General features: G+C 41.1%; 1 protein-coding gene across 1 annotated transcript in view; it reads right to left on the bottom strand.

Annotated features, from left to right (window-relative positions):
* ZSWIM6 (zinc finger SWIM-type containing 6) overlaps nt 1-21,066 on the bottom strand; it is a 183,982-nt gene extending 162,916 nt beyond the window's left edge. Inside the window, exon 1 of the mRNA XM_074328909.2 lies at nt 20,322-21,066. Coding sequence (XP_074185010.2) covers nt 20,322-21,066 — 745 coding nt within the window. The remainder of the gene's footprint in view (nt 1-20,321) is intronic.
* Nucleotides 21,067-21,294: the final 228 nt, after the last annotated feature.

The raw sequence follows: 21,294 nt of genomic DNA, 5'->3' as shown, positions 1-21,294 counted from the left end.
ACACTGTGGGCACAGTTATTTCATTTTGAACCATTCACTCTAGAGAGTCATTACTCATCCCATAACTTGGTCATAAAAAGCAGAGCTTACTCTGCATTTCAGCAATTATACAGCTTAGGTGGATTTTTATACAGCACTTTTGTAAATCAGATAATCAAAATATACCTTAATAAGTTAAAGTGCTAAAATTATGATAAGTTATATAGACGTCCTAAGCTTTTAACTTGTGACAAGTCTACACAGTAAGCTGCAATTGCTGCAGAAGATCCAGCTATGGAATAAAAGCTGAACCCATAGGCAGTTCACTAATTTGAGGAGGGGGTATAGTGACGACAGGAATGAGGTCACAAGAAGGCAAAGCTAATAATCCCTGTCTTAGAAGCACAGATAATGTGCTGACTGTATTGACTACTTCACACAAGCCATGCAGATCGCACACCGTTACACTGCCAATCCCGCAATGAAACAATAAAGGCCTTGGCATCTTAAACTAGTGGATGAAACAGCCCCCAGAAATGCTCCTTTATACAGTCTCATGGATACACCTCGGAGGAAATAAGGAGATGGGAAAGATACAGCGAATCTTTCCTCACCTGCAAACAGAGGAGTTTCCTAAAAACAAAACAGATAAGATGCTAAGGCTTTCTCTGCTCTAAGACTTAGCCGGGGCTTTAGTCTATAATTTAATAGTAAGAAAGGCCACCGCAATTCAGCAAAGTCCGAAATCTCTCCATCGACGGCGCCGCTAACAGCCCCCAGCAGCGCGTGTGCACCTCAGCCGCCTCCAGAGCTCCCACTACTCTAATCTTCTCTTTGAAGGAGCTCCTACATACGTGCCCCCAAGCCTCCCACTAAAATCAAGGAACTGATGAAAGAGAAAATGGTACTTGTTTCAAGCCAAACTATTCATGTCATCAAATGTTGTGAATCGAACTCTGTTTTTTAAAAAGCTCAGCAAAGAAACAAGTCACGTACAACTGAGTATCGTCTCAGCTCTGAGAAACAAGATACTCTGGGTCATACAACATCCAATACCACCATTGTGGAGAAGAACCTAAAATGTAGCACGTTCCAAAAACTGAACACTGTTCAAAGGTCACGGCACTGATTCTGAGTGGTCACGGCAGAGGAGGTCTCTGAACAGCGTCTTTCCTGCCAGGCAGGAAGGCAAGGCACCCCTAGCTACAGTCAGAAAGGCACGTGGTGCAGTAGAAAGATCCCACTGGAAGGCTAGGAGGCCTGGGTTCCTAGACACGTGACTCAGCATCATCTCATGTCTGTTTCCTCAGCCACAGAATGCGGAGAATACCTTCATCTCAAAGGTACTAGGCAGGTTGCAGGTCGTGATTGTACAGCACAGAACCGGTACTCAAAAAGCGGTGGACGTGATGAGCTGCAACTGTATAAAACGGTAAATGAGTACAAGTTTCAAATTAGAGTTGACTCCCACCCCCACCCCAAACAAGAAGTGAAAAAGGTTCAAGTCCGTCCAAGATCACTTTGATAGAACAGAAATAACTTCGTGTGGCAGACACAATTGCTATTTCTTACCCGCATCATTCTAGCCTGCTGCTTTTGAGTTCAATTACCATGAGGAATCAAAGATTAACATGACAAAAAAAGGTTGAAAAGGAAAAGCTCAAGCATAAACAAGATGCACAGAGGAACGAATAGAAAAAACAGACCTGCTGAGGCCCCCAGTGAGCCTGCGAGCTCTGCCAAGGCCAGTGCCCTGCCCACCATGCCGGAACACAACTGCTCACTGAAGAGAACTGAGGAAAAGAGGAACGAGCATGACCTACACAAGTGAGCAAGAGAGTCTCCTGCTCTAACTACACACCCCACCATCCTCTCGAAACCTCTGGCTGTTTGGTGTTTCCCAGGCAACACCTAACAACCTGAACTTCTCAGACCACGTCATAGAAACCCCCAGACCAATACAATCGGCCTTGATAAGAGAGCTTCTCAAACTCTTCTAAAAACGTCCCTCTAACAGCTAAGATGTATGAAAATGTACCTTTGGGGGATCTGGGAGTGGCCCAAAGCAGCCACAAACACAAACTGGGCTGTTTTTCAAACAGACACATTCTTTGTGGGATAAGGGGGTAGACGGAACCACTGAGTAAAAGCAGTGCCTCTTCCTGGCAAGTTAGGAAAATATTTCCAAAGCAAAACACCGTGTCCTCCATCCATTATTCAACAAGCTTTTTCTGAAAGTCAATTATGTGCAAAGGGTTGTACTAGGAGCTGTGGATACAAAAACACATACACATACACACACACATACAAGCAAATGGAAGAGACGATCAAAACTCACACAGGAAGTTATGATTAGGGCGACAAAGGAGAGAATTCTACCAGATGTCTCTGAGCCAAGTTGGTCATTTAGGCATGAACTAGGCAATGAAGAGCATTCCAAGCATAAAAAAGAACATGGGCACAGGCCGCTAGCAGGGCACCTCGGAGGCAGCGGAAGGGAGGGGAGGGCAACGTGCACGCGGCAGATGAGGGTCCAGGCGGGACCCCGCAGGCCTGCACACCCACGAACGGCTGCAGTCCTGAGCACAGGGAAAGCCACCGAAGGTTCTGCAGAGAGCGCAGGCACCAGCATCCCGGCGGCAACAGGGTTTTAAGAGCTGATCCCTGCCCATCCGAAAGTCACGAGCTGATGACACGCTTACAAATACATGAAGTCCATCTGATGCATGTGTGTACATACACAGAAAGAAACATCTCCATGGTGCCCATCAGAAGTACAGGAAAGCCATGCATAGGCCCTTCAAAGAATAACTAGAGAAGAAGATGAGGCAGGTGGTTAGGTCACATCAGCACAGCTTTTAAGGGCAAGGACTTCTAAGGAGCACTGAAAACAGAACTGAAAAGAAATACACAACCAAGATTTCAGTTCATAGCAAGCTCTTAACATTTCACTTTCAACTGGTTTTTTTTTAGATTCTTTATTTGTAAATCTTTAAGTCAGGAGAAGAGGGTTAGTGAACTCGTTTTCCTGATTCAAGTCCCCGTAAGAAGGGAATGTGGACCTTAGCACATATAGTGACGGGACGAGAAATTCAGAAACTGTATCTGAAACCGAATCTTTTGTATCTTATTCCATACTCTGCTTGCCTGTGATAAATATTCAGGGAAACCTAGAAACTAAACCCCAAGTGATTAGGTTAATCCATAAACTGTCCATTCTATTTACAAATATCATTGAATTGATCTTAGTTGTGCCCCTTTTCACTTTCGGGAGAATAATTCTAGATAGAGTTCCAGGACAAAATTCAACAATGATTAGGGTCAAAAACAAGGGAGGCATTAAGGCCATAACATAGTTTGTTGACTAATACGTGTTCTGTTTAGTTGTACTAGATGAGGCAACAATTACAATCATAATAAAACAGTAACAGATTAATCTATAAATCCTGAAATTTAAAGTTTTAATAGTAATGAGACAGGTTTTTTGAAATAACGTTTCCCTTCTCTGATTACAAAATCAATACATGATGACTACAGGGTTTGGGGGAAATACAGAAAGCTAAAAGAAATAATGATGTAGAAAATTAGGGAAAACTGGAGCACTGCATAACAATAATATACTCCCCCTTTGTGTAACTATTTAGAATTCAAGCACTTTCATGTATTCCCATGTGGGTCTCTTAACAGCCTCACAGTAGAGGTGACAGAGGTGTAATTATTCCTACTTTATGAGGACTCAAGGAAGCCCAGAGCCAGTAAGTGATCTGCCTAAGAGCACACAGGTACCAGTAAACCAAGACCCAAAGAAGACGACTCTAGTCTCCTGGTGGGTCAGGAATCTTCTCCAAGCTCATGGCCATGTGAGTAGCAAGTGATACTCCCCCACGTGGCTAACTCACTGCAAGTACCTCAAACGATCAGTACTTTGTGAACATCAATCGAAGGTGAGAAACATGAAATGAGAATTCTATCATTAATACAAACATATGCTACATCACTATAACATTAAATAAGTAAAGGAAAATTTACATACTCCTATCTTTAAAATGTAAAAAAAGTATGTGTGTGGGGTGGGGGGGGGGAATGGGACACATCACATCAAACCATCAAACCATGGATACGAGGCGCTTTAATGAACTGCTTCCTTTAGGTGTGAACGAGAACCCAGACAGAAATCCTACATTTCCTATCTAAAAGAGATTGAGTGGAGCCAACTGAGGAAGACCAGAGATAAGCTGAAGGTCTCCTTTCAGCCCAAACCCCTCCCCCTTCCCTCTCTTCCTCTCACTTTCTCCCTACACACAGGCTGGAGCATGCGCGCATGCAAACATTATATATAGAGTGTGATTCATTAATTACCCCCCTTCTTTCGGAAAAACAAGATATATGGCTAGGGTAATCATACACTTATCATCTGAACTGGAACACTTATCAAAGAGGTGACTATTCATAATTATGCCAGGAAAGGAGGCATCAAACAAAACTGACTAGGCAAATGAGAACAAGTGGGCACCCAACCCCTGGATAACCCACCCCTCTCAAGAGCCAAGCACTGGGTTACACCCTTATTGTTAAATTACTGTTCAAAATACTGGTTGGTGTATCCCATTTTATGCAAAACCGAGTCTTAAGCAAAATCGACCTCAAGGGAAAGTCACCATTATTTTGTAGACCAGTGTAATAAACCATTCCTATTAATTAGCCAGTCTTTTCACAAAGTGTGAGATCTAGTGGGATGTTTTGAAATTATATGTACTTTGCAAGTCATCTGGAAAAAAAAGGTTTAAAAACTAATTAAATTTATTTTTGCCACTTTCTTTAAAAAAATGAAATATCAAATAAAAGGAAAAAGCAATCTCTTAATCCCTCAAAGGCATTTATAATTCAAAGTTATTTTCTTGGGTAACCCAAAAGCACTGTTCTACATGAGAATTCCCAAATTATTTTCTTTTTTAGAAGTTGGAATCATCTAATAAAAAAATTGTTTTCAGAACAGCTTTTTGGCCGATGCTATTAGCAAGTTAACAAGCTTCAAGAAAAAGTCCCCTCAAATAAGAAAGGTTAAAAAGAAACCTAGCATGAGGTGTTATTGATGATAAACCAATTCCTAAAACCAACCTGCCTAGCGGTGGTCACACTCCTATTCAAAATACCTCTGAAGAGACTAAGTTACAATACAAACTCAGATTCACAAAATTAGACAAAAATTAGAATTTGGACCTATTTTTTTCAACTACAAAAATTTCATACAGACCCCCACAAAGACTGGCATATAATCTAAGTCTATCGTTCACTCAAGTGACATTTCAATGCCCACTACATACACACTGCATGGGTACTATTAATAGTTGGCTGTCCTGGATTTAAAATTTGCCATTTTTTTTTTTTCAATAGAGCAGATTCATTTTTCACTACAAAAAGGGACTTTGTATTTAAAGATTCTGTGATTCTCATTCCAAAAAACAAGACTAGACATAGCCACCAAACAATGGAAAACTCAAAATGACTCTAACAGTGTTTAGCAGAATATTTTTACATTGATTTGTTAGCACTTCATATTTTGAGTCAGTTTATAGTCAACTGTTGCTCCTTCCATCAAAGATGCTTAGAAATCTGCAATCCTAAAAAAGGATTTGACGTTCTGATTCTCCTAAGAAACTGTCCCTCATTCCCTCCAACCTCCCCATTAAAGATGAGTTCCCCAGCTGTGCTCCCAGGTTTAGAAAGGGCAATGAATCGGACTGGCCGGTGGCCGTCTCCACAACCACCCTTTGTAGAATTTCAGGTCTATCTACTTTAACTGGAAGAAAACCAGATTATCTAAATGTACCTGATTTACTATTACATCTTTTTAAATAACAGTGTGATGCTTTTAGATTTCTTTAATACAGCTCCTTGAAAGATTCAAGACATAGACTTCCCTGGATTTATTAAATAAGGCTTCTTGAAAGAGTTGCATTCAAAGTTCAATTCTAAATGATTAAAATGACAAACCAAAAAGGCAAAAACTAGTTGCACCAAAACTGTAAAGGATCAGATGGAAACTCAAGGAACACATTTCTAAAACAGCCTTGGGAGCTGCAATAGCCATCGCATCCCCAAGAGCACCACACAGAGAACTTGCAGATCACATCTGAACTGTTCCTCTTTAACAGGAAGAATGGGGGGAGAGGAAGTAAAAAACACGTTTTTAAATAACAACATTAAATAAGCAGCCCAATGAAATATAAATTCCTTAGCTAAAAGAGGGGGAGGAAAGGAAACCTCTATACTTCAGCATGGCGACTTGAATTGGTACTTGTCTGAGTTGTAACTCACCACCACTGGGCCCACTATCACCATTCCATTCAAAGTCTCACACACTCACACACTCACACACACACACACACACACACACACACGGTTTGAAAAATACAAACCACATCATGTGTCAAAAAATAAATTTCACCGAAGAGCATGGAAGTCTCATGATTTAACAAGATCAAAAGACAAGCTACTGCTAAGCTATGAGCTACGAGTACCAATACAGACCTAACACAGACACTGAATTTTGAATAAACTTGTAGTCACTGGCTCGTTTTTCACCAACCTTTTTTCTAACAACTCTAAAATTATAAATTCTGAAAACAAATTATGAAAAATAAATGAGCATGAAAAAGCATGGATGAAACTTAAATTACTGTTGAAATAAGAATTTTAAAAAATCTATCCATTTTAAAATAAATGTATTTTGCCATAAATTGTTAAAATGAAGTTCTTTAAAAACGTTTTTCTCACTGCAATTGTCCTTTTTGAAAGCAAAAATGCAATACTATCCAGTACTTTCTAATTTCCTGGTCTTTATGAAACATCTTACACAAAATGCCTTTTTAATAAGTTGCTAAGAGAAATCCATGAAAATTGCAAAGAAACTGCTTTGACAAGTTCCAATAAGGAAGGTCATTTGAGCACTTTGCTTATAAGGACTCTAAACAGCACAAGTCAAGCTACCTTCTGGGCTTTGATTTTAATCAAGCTCAGCAGCAGCTGACATCATTTACATGACTCACCTAAATAAAATCTAAATTACATTAGGATCAAAAAGATAGTCACTTACCTAATACCACCCAGTAGATTACAATGTTCTATGCATCATATTAAATTTTACACACACACACACCTATCTGCAGAAACACACATACATACATCAATAGATCTATCTCCAAGCGACTTCTGGAATACCTACCATAACCTCTAACTGAAGAAAGAGACCATACGATGTAATTACTACACCATGATGTGGTTCAATGTATTTGATACTCTATCCCCAAGACAGTCTGATTATATTTTGTAGTGAAACTTTTGTTTTCACCCTAAGTAAAGAAATAAAATAGTCCTGGATCAGCAACAGCAAGCTGCCCCCAACGTGCTCTTCCCACGATGTAAGCATCTCATTTTCAGGTGTAAAAATTTAAATGAAATTTAAATAAATCCAAAACATCTGCCTTTTCTAAGCTAGTAGACCAACATTTACCTTTCACTAATCCTTCACCTTACACTTTCCTTTTTTAAAAAATTGTTTTTCAATAACAGCTGATATTCAATATTATATTCGTTTCAGGTATACTGCATAGTGGGTAGACATTTATACCACTTACAAAGTGATCCCCCAGATAAGTCTAGGCCCACCTGACGTAACACAGTTATTACATTACTGATTATATTCCCTATGCTGTACTTTATATCCCGTGACTACGTATTTTGTAACTGCTTATTTGTACCTCTTAATCCCTTCACTTTTATCACCCAGCCCCCCAACCCCTTCCCACCTGACAACCGTTAATTTGTTCTCTGTAGCTCTGAGTTTGTTCCTGTTTTGTTTGTTCATTTACTTTGATTTTCGGATTCCACATATACGTGAAATCCTATGGTATTTATCGTTCTCTGACTTATTTCACTTAGCATAATACCCTCTAGGTTCATCTATGTTGCCACAAATGGTAAGACTTCATTCTTTTTTATGGCTGAGTAATATTCCATTGTGAGTGTGCATGTGCACGTACACACACACACACACACACACACACACGGTGTGATAAAAAATACAGTGTTTAAATTAAGAAAAATTTATTTATAACAGTAAAAGACATATTGCCATTAATCCCTCTCAAAATACCACCCCTCACTTCGAACACACTTATCCCATTGTTCTTGCCACTTTCTGAAGCAGTTCTGGAAGTCTTCTTTCGTGAGTGTCTTTAGTTGCACTGTCATGGCTGCCTCGATGTCCTGAATCAATTCAAAATGTTTACCTTTCATGGTCATTTTGACTTTGGGGAAGAGCCACAAGTTGCACGGTGCCAGATTCGGTGAATAAGGGGATGAGGACACACCGTAATGTTTTTATTTTACAGAAATTGCCCAACCAGAAGCGATGTGTGTCATGGAGCCTTTCCGCTGTGATCACAAAATACGGTGAATGCTGCTGTCGAGTGCCATCCTACGGAAAGGCAGGGATCTTCAATTGAGGAAGCAGCGCATCGAACCTCAGTAACAGTGTGTGACCAGTTTCAACTTGTTCTGCAGTCAGTTGGGTGTGAGCTACAGTTGAGAGGTGTGTTTTAAAGTGTGCCATAAATCATCCTCCATCATAACAACGCTCTGTCACACATCGTTTCTGGTATACAGCAATTTCTGTCAAATAAAAACATTACGGTGTGTCCTCCCTCTACCTTATCACCAGATCTGGCACTGTGTGACTTCTTGCTCTTCCCCAATGTCAAAATGATTCAGGACATCGAGAGAGCCATGACAGCACAACTAAAGACACTCACAAAAGAGGACTTCCAGAACTGCTTCAGAAAGTGGCCAAAATGATGGGATATGCGTGCTCCAACTGAAAGGGAGTATTCTGAGGGGGTTTAATGGCAACGTGTCTTTGACTGAAATAATTGTTTTGTTTCTAAAGATTTTTTTATTGGGGAAGGGGAACAGGACTTTATTAGGGAACAGTGTGTATTTCCAGGACTTTTCCAAGTCAAGTTGTTGTTCTATCTTAGTTGTGGAGGGCGCAGCTCAGCTCCAGGTACAGTTGCCGTTGTTTAGTTGCAGGGGGTGCAGCCCACCATCCCTTGCAGAAGTTGAGGAGTTGAATGGGCAACCTTGTGGTTGAGAGCCTGCGCTCCAACCAACTGAGTTATCTGGCCACCCGGAAGCTCAGCGGCAGCTCACTGACTTCATTCTAGTTGTGGAGGTCGCAGCTTGCTGGCCCATGTGGGAATTGAACCAGCAGCCCCGTTGCCCAGAGCTGGCGCTCTAACCAACTGAGCCACCCGTCCACCCTAATTTTTTTTTAAACATTCGCCATATTGTTTGATCACACCTCATATGTGTGTGTACCATTTCTTAATCTAGTCATCTACTGATGAACCCTTAGGCTACTTCCGTATCTTGGCTCTTGTCAACAATGCTGCAGCGAACAGAGGGAGGCATATATCTTTCCAAATTAGCGTTTTGGATTTCTTCAGATAAATACCCAAAAGTGGGATTGCTGGATTATATGATAGTTGTGTTTTTCATTTTTTGAAGAACCTCCATACTGTTTTCCACAATGGCTGCACCAATTTACAATCCCACCAACAGTGCAGGAGGATTTCATTTTCCCCACAGCCTCTCCAACACTTGTTTGTTGATTATTTGATGACAGTCATTCTGACAGGTGTGAGGTGGTAGCTCATTGTGGTTTTAATTTGCATTTCTCTGGTGATTAGTGATGTTGAGCATCCTTTCATGCCTATTGGCCATCTGTATGTCCTCTTTGGAGAATTGTCTATTCAGGTCCTCTGCCCTATTTTTAATTGGATTGTTTGGGTTTTTTCACCTTACACTTTCATATTTCACAAAAGTGAATTCAGCAGAATGTATCCAATAACTACCTTAAAGACAAAGTGAAGGAAAAAAATCAATTTGATTCTGTTTCTAGTTATTTTGGCCAATTATTTTTTGCTACCTTAAGAAGAGCATCAGATCAATGCACTAACTAAATGTTATCCTGCCATCCAACAGATCTAAGTACATTACACCACTACTCATTGAATAAGCAAGTAATTACTATCCCTGTTTCTATTCATCTTCAGTGTAGCCCATGGTACACAGAAAATCATTCCTAATCTACCCTCAGCTTTTCTGTTTGCCTATAGAAAACATATAAATACTGTTCTTCTTACCAAAGTCCCTTCCAAAGATATAGATTCACCCTGTGACATTCTTTTTACTTCTTTCCAAAATTATTCAAGAACAAATACAGTATTTTTCATTTTGAATGAAACTGATAAATAAGTCCTTAAATTCATATGTGCATCCAAAAATTTGAAATTCAGTTTGTAAATACAATCCACATACTACTTACTGGCTCTAGGGTATAGAAAATCTAGACCCAGATACTGATATTTCAACCAAAACCTAACTGCTTCCTATAAGAATAAATAATAAGCGTCTTTATTTGTTAAACATATTCCTACAGCATTAACCAAACATAAACAGACATAACTTTGTTACCAAAGGGATCATTGACAACTGTAGAAAAATCAGTACATGTCTTTTTTTAAATGTCTGGAAACACCTATAATTATATAAACTAATTCAGACTCCATAACTTCAAAAGCAATGACAATTTTAAAGATGCCCAAGGCATAGTAAATAAAACAGGCAAATTTCACACCTCTTGGTGCCACCACAAAACCAAAATTGTTGAGATGGATATAAGTCTGATCTGATAAGGTAATTCTTAAATCTTCTGCCCATCTAAAACAGTGATAGTATGGCCACTATCAAAAATTAATCCTTTCCAGAAAGACGGTGCACATCCCATTTTGAAAAAGTAAAGGTAAGTAGAATACCACAGCACAGAACATGTTTGAAAATTAGTTTAGTTTGATACCGAAAAGTTCGGTTTTTGACATTTGCCAGCAGTCCCACAACGTGCTGGCCCTGTGCCAACATGGCTGGGTGCCAGCCTGATGTAGAGCCAGGCTAAAAATAGCAGTCAAGCAGCAGCTGGAACACATAGGTCCTTGTGACCTCAGCTTTATTTCCCTAAACCAAGGGAGGCTGGGAGGGAGGGGACAACTGCAGGGAAAGAAAGGAATGGCATATATTCTCTTGGTTGGTATTTCCTACCTCTTCCAATTTCTTGCCCTTTTTTCCTACCACTCCCTCCTACTTTCACTTCCCCCAATCCCATCACTCCATGCCCAAGAAAGGAAGAGACAGAGAAAGGGCAGTGAGGGCAGGAGTAAAAAAGAAAGGAAAGAAGGAAGAAACTGGAGCTCTGAGGCAGGTTGGGCCATCTCCTGCGCTCGAGTCTCACTTGATCTGACCACCATCACAAAGCAGCCATTGGTCATTTCAATCCTCAGCTTTACCATGGGTCTAGAGAAAGTAGAAGACAAAAAGGACATCGGTGACGATTGGAGGAGGGAAGGAAAGGAGAACTAGATGACGGCAAGAGTACAAAATCCTACGTGCTAAGGAAACTTGAAGAATGTTAAAAATAAAAAACTAAGTCCTAAAGCAATACTAAACATATTACAAAAAAAAAAAAAAAAGAAGAAGAAGAAGTCTTCACATACAGCAAACAAACTTCTGGTATCTGTGTTTTAGGGATTCATTTTATGACAAATATTTATAAAAATCATGACCATCTTCTTTGTAGAAATGAGTTAATATAAAGCAGTAGCAGGAGCAAAGGTTCAACATTACCAAATACAGCGCTGCCTTTAACTTTTTCGGGCCTTTACCAAGAAAAACCAATAGCAACAGAAGAGGCTCCACGCTCAGCCCTTTACACTGAAATTAAAAATACCTATACTTCATGTATAAAAATGCTCATCACTGTCAGCAAATATTTAACAGGTACAACATGGCACATACAAGGTGTATATAAGCGCACAGTGGAAAGTCTGCGAACTTAATTGTCCAAACTCGTATATCATTCTAAATTGTACTGGTGTAATTAAGTACAAAAATTTAAACCTTGATTTTGTAGTCTCATTCTACATGATATCTTCCTAAGCATATTTTCTGTATACCTTCCAACATTATGGATCTGACACCAATTAACAATGAAAAATGCTTTAAGTAAACAGACTTAAATAAGGCAGGACCAGGCAGTGAGTCACCTGAATTCTAAGCACATTAAATTCACTAAATGAGCTTCCAACTTATCTGATTAGCTTATTCAGTTAGTAAGAGTTTAAATGTACTGGCAGGTTTTATCATTCCCTTCCAATTAACATCCTTCCAATAAACAGTCTCTTTCAAAGTTAAATATTTTTACCAGCAACAAGAAATAGCATAATTCTTTATCATAACATTTTAAAAGGGCGTTAAAATGAGATAAATATATAATTTGTTAAATATACCTTGAGAAATTACCTTTGCTGCATATACCACAATTAGATGTGGTTATTCTAGCCTGCATGTTATTCCTCTTTCAAAAGTTAAAAACGTCTGATGGAAGATGACCAAAATCACCCCACACAGCCATTCTCCAAACGCTGAAATTCATTCATAAAAGGCATTTTTGAAATACAGTTTTTCAAGACAAATTTAAAAAATACACATTAAAAAATCATAGCTATGAATACAATTTAAAATTCTAGCCACTATGAAATACAGCCTAGAAAGTATCAAGAGACCATAAACCTACAGGTTCGTTTTTAATGATACTGCATCACAGAAATTATTAGTTAAGGGTCAGAGTACCAGCCAGAGAGGCTGTGTTCTGGCTCCGTAGTTTACCAGCCTGTGTCACGTTGGGCTAAAGTTACTTGCGCTTCTTTCCTATGCTTCAGTTTCCTCATCGGTAAGATGAGAATAATAAAAGTACCTACCTCATAGGGCTGGGCTGTTAAGAAATATAAAGCACTTTGAATAGTATCTCACACATGGTTAAGTGCGATGAAAGCACTGGCGATTATTACTATTAGTAAATGTTGTTGTGGTAGTATCAAAAAGCTCACCATAAATCATGTTCAGCTCAGTGAGGAAAAGCCCCAAATCAAAGAGCCTTTAAAAGTTAGAGAGGTTAAAGTTTTGAGGCCACATCAATTGTGTGAATGAAGTGTATCTAGAAGCAGAGCAAGAGACTATACTGGCGAAATGGGGGGACACAAAAACACTGAAAAATGCACAAAAACTGGTCAAATACAGATACTACTGGATAACTTTTCATAAACATACTAAATTCAGAACAATCTAATTCCTTACTGGGAATTCTCTTCTGCATAAGCACTTTAAACTGTCAGTAAATTATTACATGGGTGTACGTAGTATACTTTCATGTATATTCACACAGCTGCAATATAGTTTCATACAATTAGCAATCATAACTAACTTTTCCTGGACTTTAATTTCATTTTAGAACATCTCTACAATTTCCAAATGTCTACAAATGATTTACACTGTGTTTAGTACACTAGAATCATTGCTTAACTGAAGCCATTAGAATGTGGCCTGAAACTAAACTGCTATCTAGAAATACTTCTACAACATTCAAAAAAATATCAGCCAAATAATCTCTCCAACAGTCCAGTCAGTTTACATTCAAGAATACGCTTGTTGTGATTGCTGTGATTTACCAAACATTCCCAACAAACTAAGAGGCAGCTGGGTAATGGAAAGACAGAGATACAAAATTTAACTTTGCAAATTACTCAACATGTCTGTGCCTCAGTTTTCTCATGAACAAAATAGGAGAAACTGAAATTAATGTTATCTTTTCATCTCTAAAATCTCCACAGCTCTACAAGTAGATGATAGCTATTATGCAAGAGCATTTTATAAAAACAGCTCCTCATCTTGGGTGTATTTTGTTCTAAGAAGACATGGAACAGCGCATCTCTACAGAGATCGCTGGAACATGCTTGGGGTAACCATACTCAAATGTCACCTGGGTTCACTTGTCTCCTTTTCTGCTCACTTGTCATTATCAAATTAGTTACAAATAACAAGTAAATATATGAAAACATACATATGTATATATATATATATATATATATATATGCTAACACAAAACTAGTTATCATCTAAGAATTCCACAAATATAAAAAGCAGCATACCCTACAATCTCAAAGTCAAATCTTTAAATTCAAAATGAAAAGATTTTGCACTGTACTCTCTCTAACGCTTGCATAGTAGCTACCTTTTTAGACTGAAGGGAAGGGAAGGGAAAGATCCTATTTTTAAATCATGTACAAAGCATATCCTCAGTAGAACACAAGGCATTGAAAGCAAAAACTGGTAAGATACCCAGGTTTTTTAAAAAAACCTAACCAACCCACTTTACTTTTGAGACTGGCTAGGATTGAGAAACAAGAGTCTGGTTTCATGGGACAAGACTGTAATATTTTTCTCCAAATAATCATTTGATACTGATTTCTCCGGTAGAGATGGAGAGTCTTCCCACACATTTAAAAGAGGAAAACAGCTTGTGTCTTCTAATTTATAGTAATCCCCAAATTTTAGATATGTCAAAAAATGAATAAGCCAAGAAACTTAAATTAGTCTTTTTTTGTTGTGAAAAAGCACCATTCTTGAAACTGTATCAGTTATTTAAAAGGTAACTTATGGTTTTGTAAGTTTCATGTAGTTTATTACCATTTAAAAGAGTTGCATGTGATCTGCTTTGTTTCTAAGATGTTTATACTTACCCATAATCTACACTCTTTTCTAGGATATTTTTCCTCTTAAATATAACAATTGAAGGTCAACAACAGTTCAAGTTTAATGAACTGTCTAACAGGACAGGAGTTTGTTTTGTTGTATGTACATGTAAGTAAGCTTCTTAAAATAAAAGTAACAAATTCATTTTGCATAATTGAAGAAAAGTAATTTGCTAATAAAAATATAAAAGCATGTAAGCATGTGGAATTAGTACAAATCCATGTGATTTTAAGAGGGACAGTTTTCTTTAAAAACATCAGTCATTCCTCCACTGCCATCCAGTTGACTGAACATATTACTAGCTGAAATCACACATTCTTAACTAAACTCTAAAATATGAATGTGAGCACAAAACATAATGCTGGTTGTGTCATTCCAAATTAAACATTTGGAGTTAGAATTGATAACAATTGATTATCCACTGTAAAAAGAAAAGAGGCCTCTGAAAAAAATCAGCCAGGACAACAATCACTTGAATTATTCAATTAATTACAATAATTCTTCTATTAAAAGGCATATTCCACAGGCATCCTAATGTTTTTAAAAGGAAAAGCATCAAAGTCTCACATCTGCAAAAAGGATAAAGTGCAATGTACAGTTGAAATAAAACAATGGTAATGGCCTTTTCCTCTTCACTCCAAGGGTATACTCAGAATAAAACTGTGTGGCCAAGAAACTGAAGACTGAAGAAGAGTAGAAATGTTTGCTTCATCAAAATCCTCAATTCCACCTTCCAATATGGTTGAAATCTTTTGGCTACAAAAAGTGTTGTCGTCTCCTGAACATTTGAGATTTCCTCTCTGGACCAATACTAACCATCAGAGAACTAAGTATTGTAACAAATTCCAAAATTTCCTCACCTGAAATTGAGAACTGCACGCAGAACAACAAACACATATAAGGTATGCACTTTCAAAAATCAATTGCAAGCAAATCACATCTCAATTTACACAGAAAAACAATAAAAAATACACATGCACCTAGTTCCAAAATTTCTTTTGTGTACTTTTTCATTAATCAAAAGGCAAACAAGTGTAAGATGTGATTCTGAATTGTTCTACATTATTACTTTAGTCTTGAAAATGTGTTCAATGAAATGTACTATCAATAAACAAAACACCCAATTCTGAAAGTAATTTAGAATCACATCTTCATATAATAATAGTCTGTAAAGAAAAATCAAAATACTCAAAAGCCAATAAACTAACCTTAAATAAATTCATTGATAAAAATTTTTATCCATCTTAATCCTAATAATGATCACCTTTTACTGCCTTGCCACCCCCAAAAACACAAAATTTCAAGTTATGAATCTGAAAATACCCTAAGAATTTGTTTACCAAAGTGGTAACAATTGTGAGCAACGTTCTTTCCTCCCAAAAGTAACCAGGGGAAAAAAAAAAAAGCAACTCCTTTTAAAACTTATCTCCTTCCTTCACATAAAAAACCCTAGTTTTAGAGATTTCTTGCTTTTATAATAATTATTTAGTCATAAATAAGGAATATTTCATAACAAAATAAAAAATCTGAATGTATACCAGGTCTTCAGAAAGGGGAGACACACACACACACACCAAAACAAAAAATATGAATGAACTAAAAACACAAGGTACTTTTTCTAAGATTTTTTTTTATTACAAAAATGTATGTTTCTAGCTTTAAGAAAAATCCAATCATAAGACAGGCACAAAATGAGAAGTAAAATCCCCCCAAAGCCTTGCCCATTCATCTGGCTGCCTATCTCCAAAGATACCCACTATTCAACGACTGCTTGTGTAGCCTTTCCAGACATTTTTATGCATCTATATGCAAGTCTATCTTTTTTTGTTTTAAACAGAAATTGTAGCATATTATATGAACAATTGGCTTGTTTTTAAATGAAGTATTCTGGTCACCTTTTCTCATGAGTATACATAAATCTACTTCACTTGTTTCATCGCTGCGTAATATTCCATTGAGTATTCCTTAACCAGTTCCTTCAGATAGAAATGTAGATTGATTCCGGCTTTCAGTATTGCAGACTATACTGCAATGAGCATCGCTTACTGTACACATCTTTGTGCAGTAATATATCTGTAGGATAAATTCCTAGAAATGACACAAAAATATTGTATCCTCTTCTCCCTCTTCCACCGAGTATTGTCCACCCATCTTGTTAGTCTTCACCAATATGACAGATGAAGATGGCACGTCATTTTTACACAAGTAAAACTGTGTCTCTTTTTGAAAGAGTGAAGATGAGTAAGTTTATTAATCATGTGCATTTCTTTGTGAACTGTGTTTTCCATTTTTCTAGAGGGTTATTCATCTTTTTTTTTTTTTTTTTTAACCAATTTAGTTCTCTGTCAGCCTTTGGTCAAATATTTGTCCCAGTTAGCTGTTTAACTTGGTTTATCATGTTTTCTGCCCTATAGGAATTTTTAGATCTTTTTATGCAATTCCATTTATGTATTTTCCTTTATACTCAAATTTTAGGTCATATTAGGTAAGCTCTTTCCCAGAAAAAAATTTAGGGAAAATTTTATGTGATAAAATTATATCATACGAAAAAATTACGTCATAAATGACGTCGATAATTTTTACATGCAAGCACCATCAGTGATAGCTCCAATATATCACGATTTGACAAAAACAAGCCAACTATGCTTCTCTAAAACGTCCTGTAACGAACTGAGGGAGCACTCTTTTTACAACTACTACACCAAAAGTGCAATTTTTCTTTCCTTTGACTTTCTCTTGTTAAAATCTAGGAGTTGAAAAATAACAAGCAAGTTATGTTTCTGGGAAGTCTCAATTCTCTGTCCCTCAATCCTTACTTAAATAATCTTCAACAACATAAATACAAAATGAAGTTCAACAACTAGATTTTCCCTATTGTAGCTATAATTTAGTCATCTTAAAGATGACTAAAGTCAGTGAATACTCACTGTACAAACAAACTTGTAATTTTGCAATACCAGAAAATTGCTTATGGTGCTATCAACACTGTACTCTGTTCTTTTCCATTTCAAGTTCTGAAGTGAAAAAAAGTTCCACCTCAAATCACAAAATTATAAAATAAGCTTCTTGAGTTACTATACCAATTCAAACCACTACTTAGAGCTAAATTAGATGGTTAATCTAGCCACTCTCTGTTCTCCATCAAAAAAAAAAAAAAAAAAATCCTGGTCATAAGTTTTCTATCTCACAGTGCCAGCTGCCAGGCATTTAACAGCCTTCCATCTCTAAACTGACTGGCACAACAAGTAATACAACTTGGAAGTTAAGGAAATTGGCAGAACTCAAGAGTGGGGGAAAAAGAGTATTTTCCAAATTTCTGCAGCACTTGTTTAGCACGTATGCAAGTGTTTCCAAAGGGGTGGTCAACTCTTCAAAATTATAAGAGTAGCATCATACTACTTCACATGAACCAATGCCAACTTCATTCAGTGGTCTCCTTCCCCTTGGGGAACTATTCAGAAAGTTACTATTTTCTTTTACAACTCACGGAGGCCTCTTCACTGATGAAAGCAGGCAAAGCCCACGCTGTGTGTCTGTCTCCTAGAGAAGATTGCATCTTTTATTTATCGCTCCTTGGCTTTATTTTCACAGTGAATTCCTGGCTTAAATGCAATCAGCCAAGAAACCCTCCCTATGTGCTCTCCTGTCATTCCTCATTGCTTGCAAGCAAAATCAAGCACAGAAGGGGAAGAAAAAAAAAAAAAACAACTCAACATTACCAGCCAAGCCATGAGAATTCCCAAACTCTAGTTTGTTATACTGAAAACCCATCGATGTGCTTCAATCCGTTTCAACAGGGCAGGAAACAAGAAAAAAACAAGGCATAACTTGAAAAAATGTTAATTACATTTTTTTAAAGGATGGATGGATAGCCTCAAAAGTTCAACCTCCTCTAGACAGAAGGAAAGGGTACCGAAAAGACAACACTAGGGGCTGCCTTTGGAAATAAATGACCATGCAGAAAATCACGTTTGCAGATTGCATTAGAATTCAAATTAACCAGACAGGATTAAAACAAATCTGAATTCTCTCTTGGGGCCCCTCTCCAGACCCCCACTCGCCTCCCAAAGATAAGAATAAAAGGAACTGACTACGGAAAGAAAAGATTAAAAATCAGAGACAATGATGCCTCCAAACCGCCCCCCATTCATTAGGTATCCTCTTCATCACTACAATTTAAAGTACACAGCATTATGGGAGGGGGTAAAAAAAAATGCCGTTGGCAATAAGAAAAATATGGGGAGAAGGGAGTTTCACTATAGCATTGTTCTTTTCAGTCAGCTCAAACATCCCCATCGCTATGGCTGAAAAAGATATCAGGCCAGGGAGGGGGGGAAAAAACACAGGGGGCGGGGGCGGGGGCGCAGGGAAAGCTATTAAACTCGGTATTTGAGAAAACTCTCATGGTCTATCAGAGAAAGGAGGGCTGTGCAGCTTTAAATCACAAGTCCTTCTCTGGCCTTTGTCAAATATCTTCTACTTTACAAGCCCTGAAAAGAAATAAAGAGACTCTTTTGTTTGGCTTCCCCTTTCCGAGGGGGTGACAGAAAACTGAAAGGGGCACAAATAAACCTGAAAATGAGAACAAAGTGCGGGGTCGTGCCCGGCTGCCAGGCAGCCGCGGAGCCCCCCGGCCTCGCGCTCCTGCAGCCGCCGCCGGCTGCGAGCGCATCGCCTGTAACTGCTCCACGGCTCGCACCGAGCACGACCACCCGACCACCCAGCGCAAACCAAACTTAGGCGTCAGGAGCGCCCGGGCACCCCCGCGACCCCACAGAAAAGGGAAGCGCGAGCCGCTCCTTCCCGGGCTCGCGCCCTTTAATTCGGGGCTTTCGGGGGGGGCGGGGGCAACGTCCCGCAGGAGAGGGGTCCAGCCCGCCGCACCGTCCTGGGCTGCTCCGAGACGGGGACACACGGAGGTAAAAAGACATTTAAATCCCAGGGCGGCCGGCGGAGCTCGCCTGGGCCAGACCAAACGCCGCAGCGACCGCGAAGCACCACGGCCCGTCGAAGCATTAAGAGGAGCGGCCACCGAGTGGCACTGAAATGTATTCCCCTCCGCTCAAATAGAAGGGACGGGGAGGGGGAAGAGGAGAAAGAAAAAGGAGCGAGCGACAGACAAGAGGAGAGAAGAGGGAGAACGCAGAGTGCGGCCCGGCCACCGGCTCGGCCCCGGCCGGCATTGTCTGTGCGGCCCGCGCCCCCTCCCCCGCCCCGCACCGCCCCGCCACACACACCCTCCGCCGGGGCCCGGCCGTCCGCCCGCGCCTTTGTCCATATCCACACCCCCAAAAAGGCGAGAAGCCCTCCAGGACGTGCTCCCCGGGAGAAGAGCGGAGAATGGGGCAGGTCGGGGGGCACCCGACACCCACCCGGCCAACCCCGCGGCGGGGCGCGTCCTGCTGATTCATTTCCCACTCGCGCTGGCCCGTCCGGGGAGACAGGGGGCGGGGAGGGGCGGGGAGTGGCGGGGAGGAAATGGGCGCTCCGCTCGGGACGACGGTCCGGGCCAGTGAGGGCACCGGGAGGGGGTGCGGGCGCGCGCTGACTGAGTGGCTGCCCGGAGGGGAGGGGGCAGGCGCCCCCCTCCTGAGGGACCGACGGACGGACAGACAGCCCCCGGCTGCCCAGTGACTCACCGACTTGCAGGACGTTGTCGACGCAGCCGCTCTCCAGCAGCGCGATGCCCCGGCGAAAAGGCAGCCGTGTCTCGTCGCCGCCGTCCGCCGCCCCGGCGGCCCCCACCGACGGGGCTCCGGCCCCGGCCCCGGCGGCGGCGGCGGCGGCCGAGGTGGCGGCCGGTGAGGACGAAGAGCCGCCACTGCCCGCGCCACCCGCGCCTCCGCCCGCGCTGCCGGGGCCGCCGCTGTCGTCGCCGGGGCCGCCCGCGGCGCCGCTGCCGGTGTTGAAGGACGAGTACATGCAGATCTCCCGCTCGCTGCGGGGGAAGGACCAGTAGACGATGCGGCGCTGCACCGGCTCTGGGATGCGCTCAAAGCGCTCCTCCACGCGCTGGAACGGCCACTTCTCCGCCACCTTGCGCGCCGCGATGTCCAGCAGCGACTCGGGGCTCTGGGTCTTGCCCGGCGGCAGCAGCCCCAGCGCCGCGCCGCCCCCGCACGCCGCCGTGGCCGCACCGCCCGCCCGCGGGCCCGGCCGACAGGCAGAACTGTAGCCGCCACCCGCTCCTCCACCGCCGCTGCTTCCCCCGCCGCCGCCCCCGCCGCCGCCCGGCCGGCAGCACAGCCGTTTCGCGGGAGGAGGCTGCTGTCCGCGCTCCGCCATGACCGCGCCGCTTCTAACCCGACAGCGGAAGTGCCGGGACCCTATAAACGGCACAAGGAAGCGCGACACGCACACGCCGCCGCGACGCCACGCTGCCATGTAGGGCCCGCCGCTCCTTGTATGGGAACAAGAGGTGGGGCCTCAGCCGTGACGTCAAGGCTGAGGCGGGGCACCGATAGGGAGACCTAGGGCCATGGGTGGGGCCTATGCAAATCGCTAGGCTGAAACATAAATAGAGCACTCGCCGGACACGGGGGTAGCGGGGCCGGCGGGGTTGGGTGCCCGAAGGCTGTGAGAATATCAGGCTGCTGTGACGCGGGAGGCGGG

The sequence above is a fragment of the Rhinolophus sinicus genome, chromosome 3, assembly GCF_057876585.1.
Source record: "Rhinolophus sinicus isolate RSI-liver-muscle chromosome 3, RSI-T2T, whole genome shotgun sequence".
NCBI classification, from domain to species: domain Eukaryota; kingdom Metazoa; phylum Chordata; class Mammalia; order Chiroptera; family Rhinolophidae; genus Rhinolophus; species Rhinolophus sinicus.
Note: the sequence above shows the minus strand (reverse complement) of the source record. Positions and strands in the feature narration are given on the sequence as shown.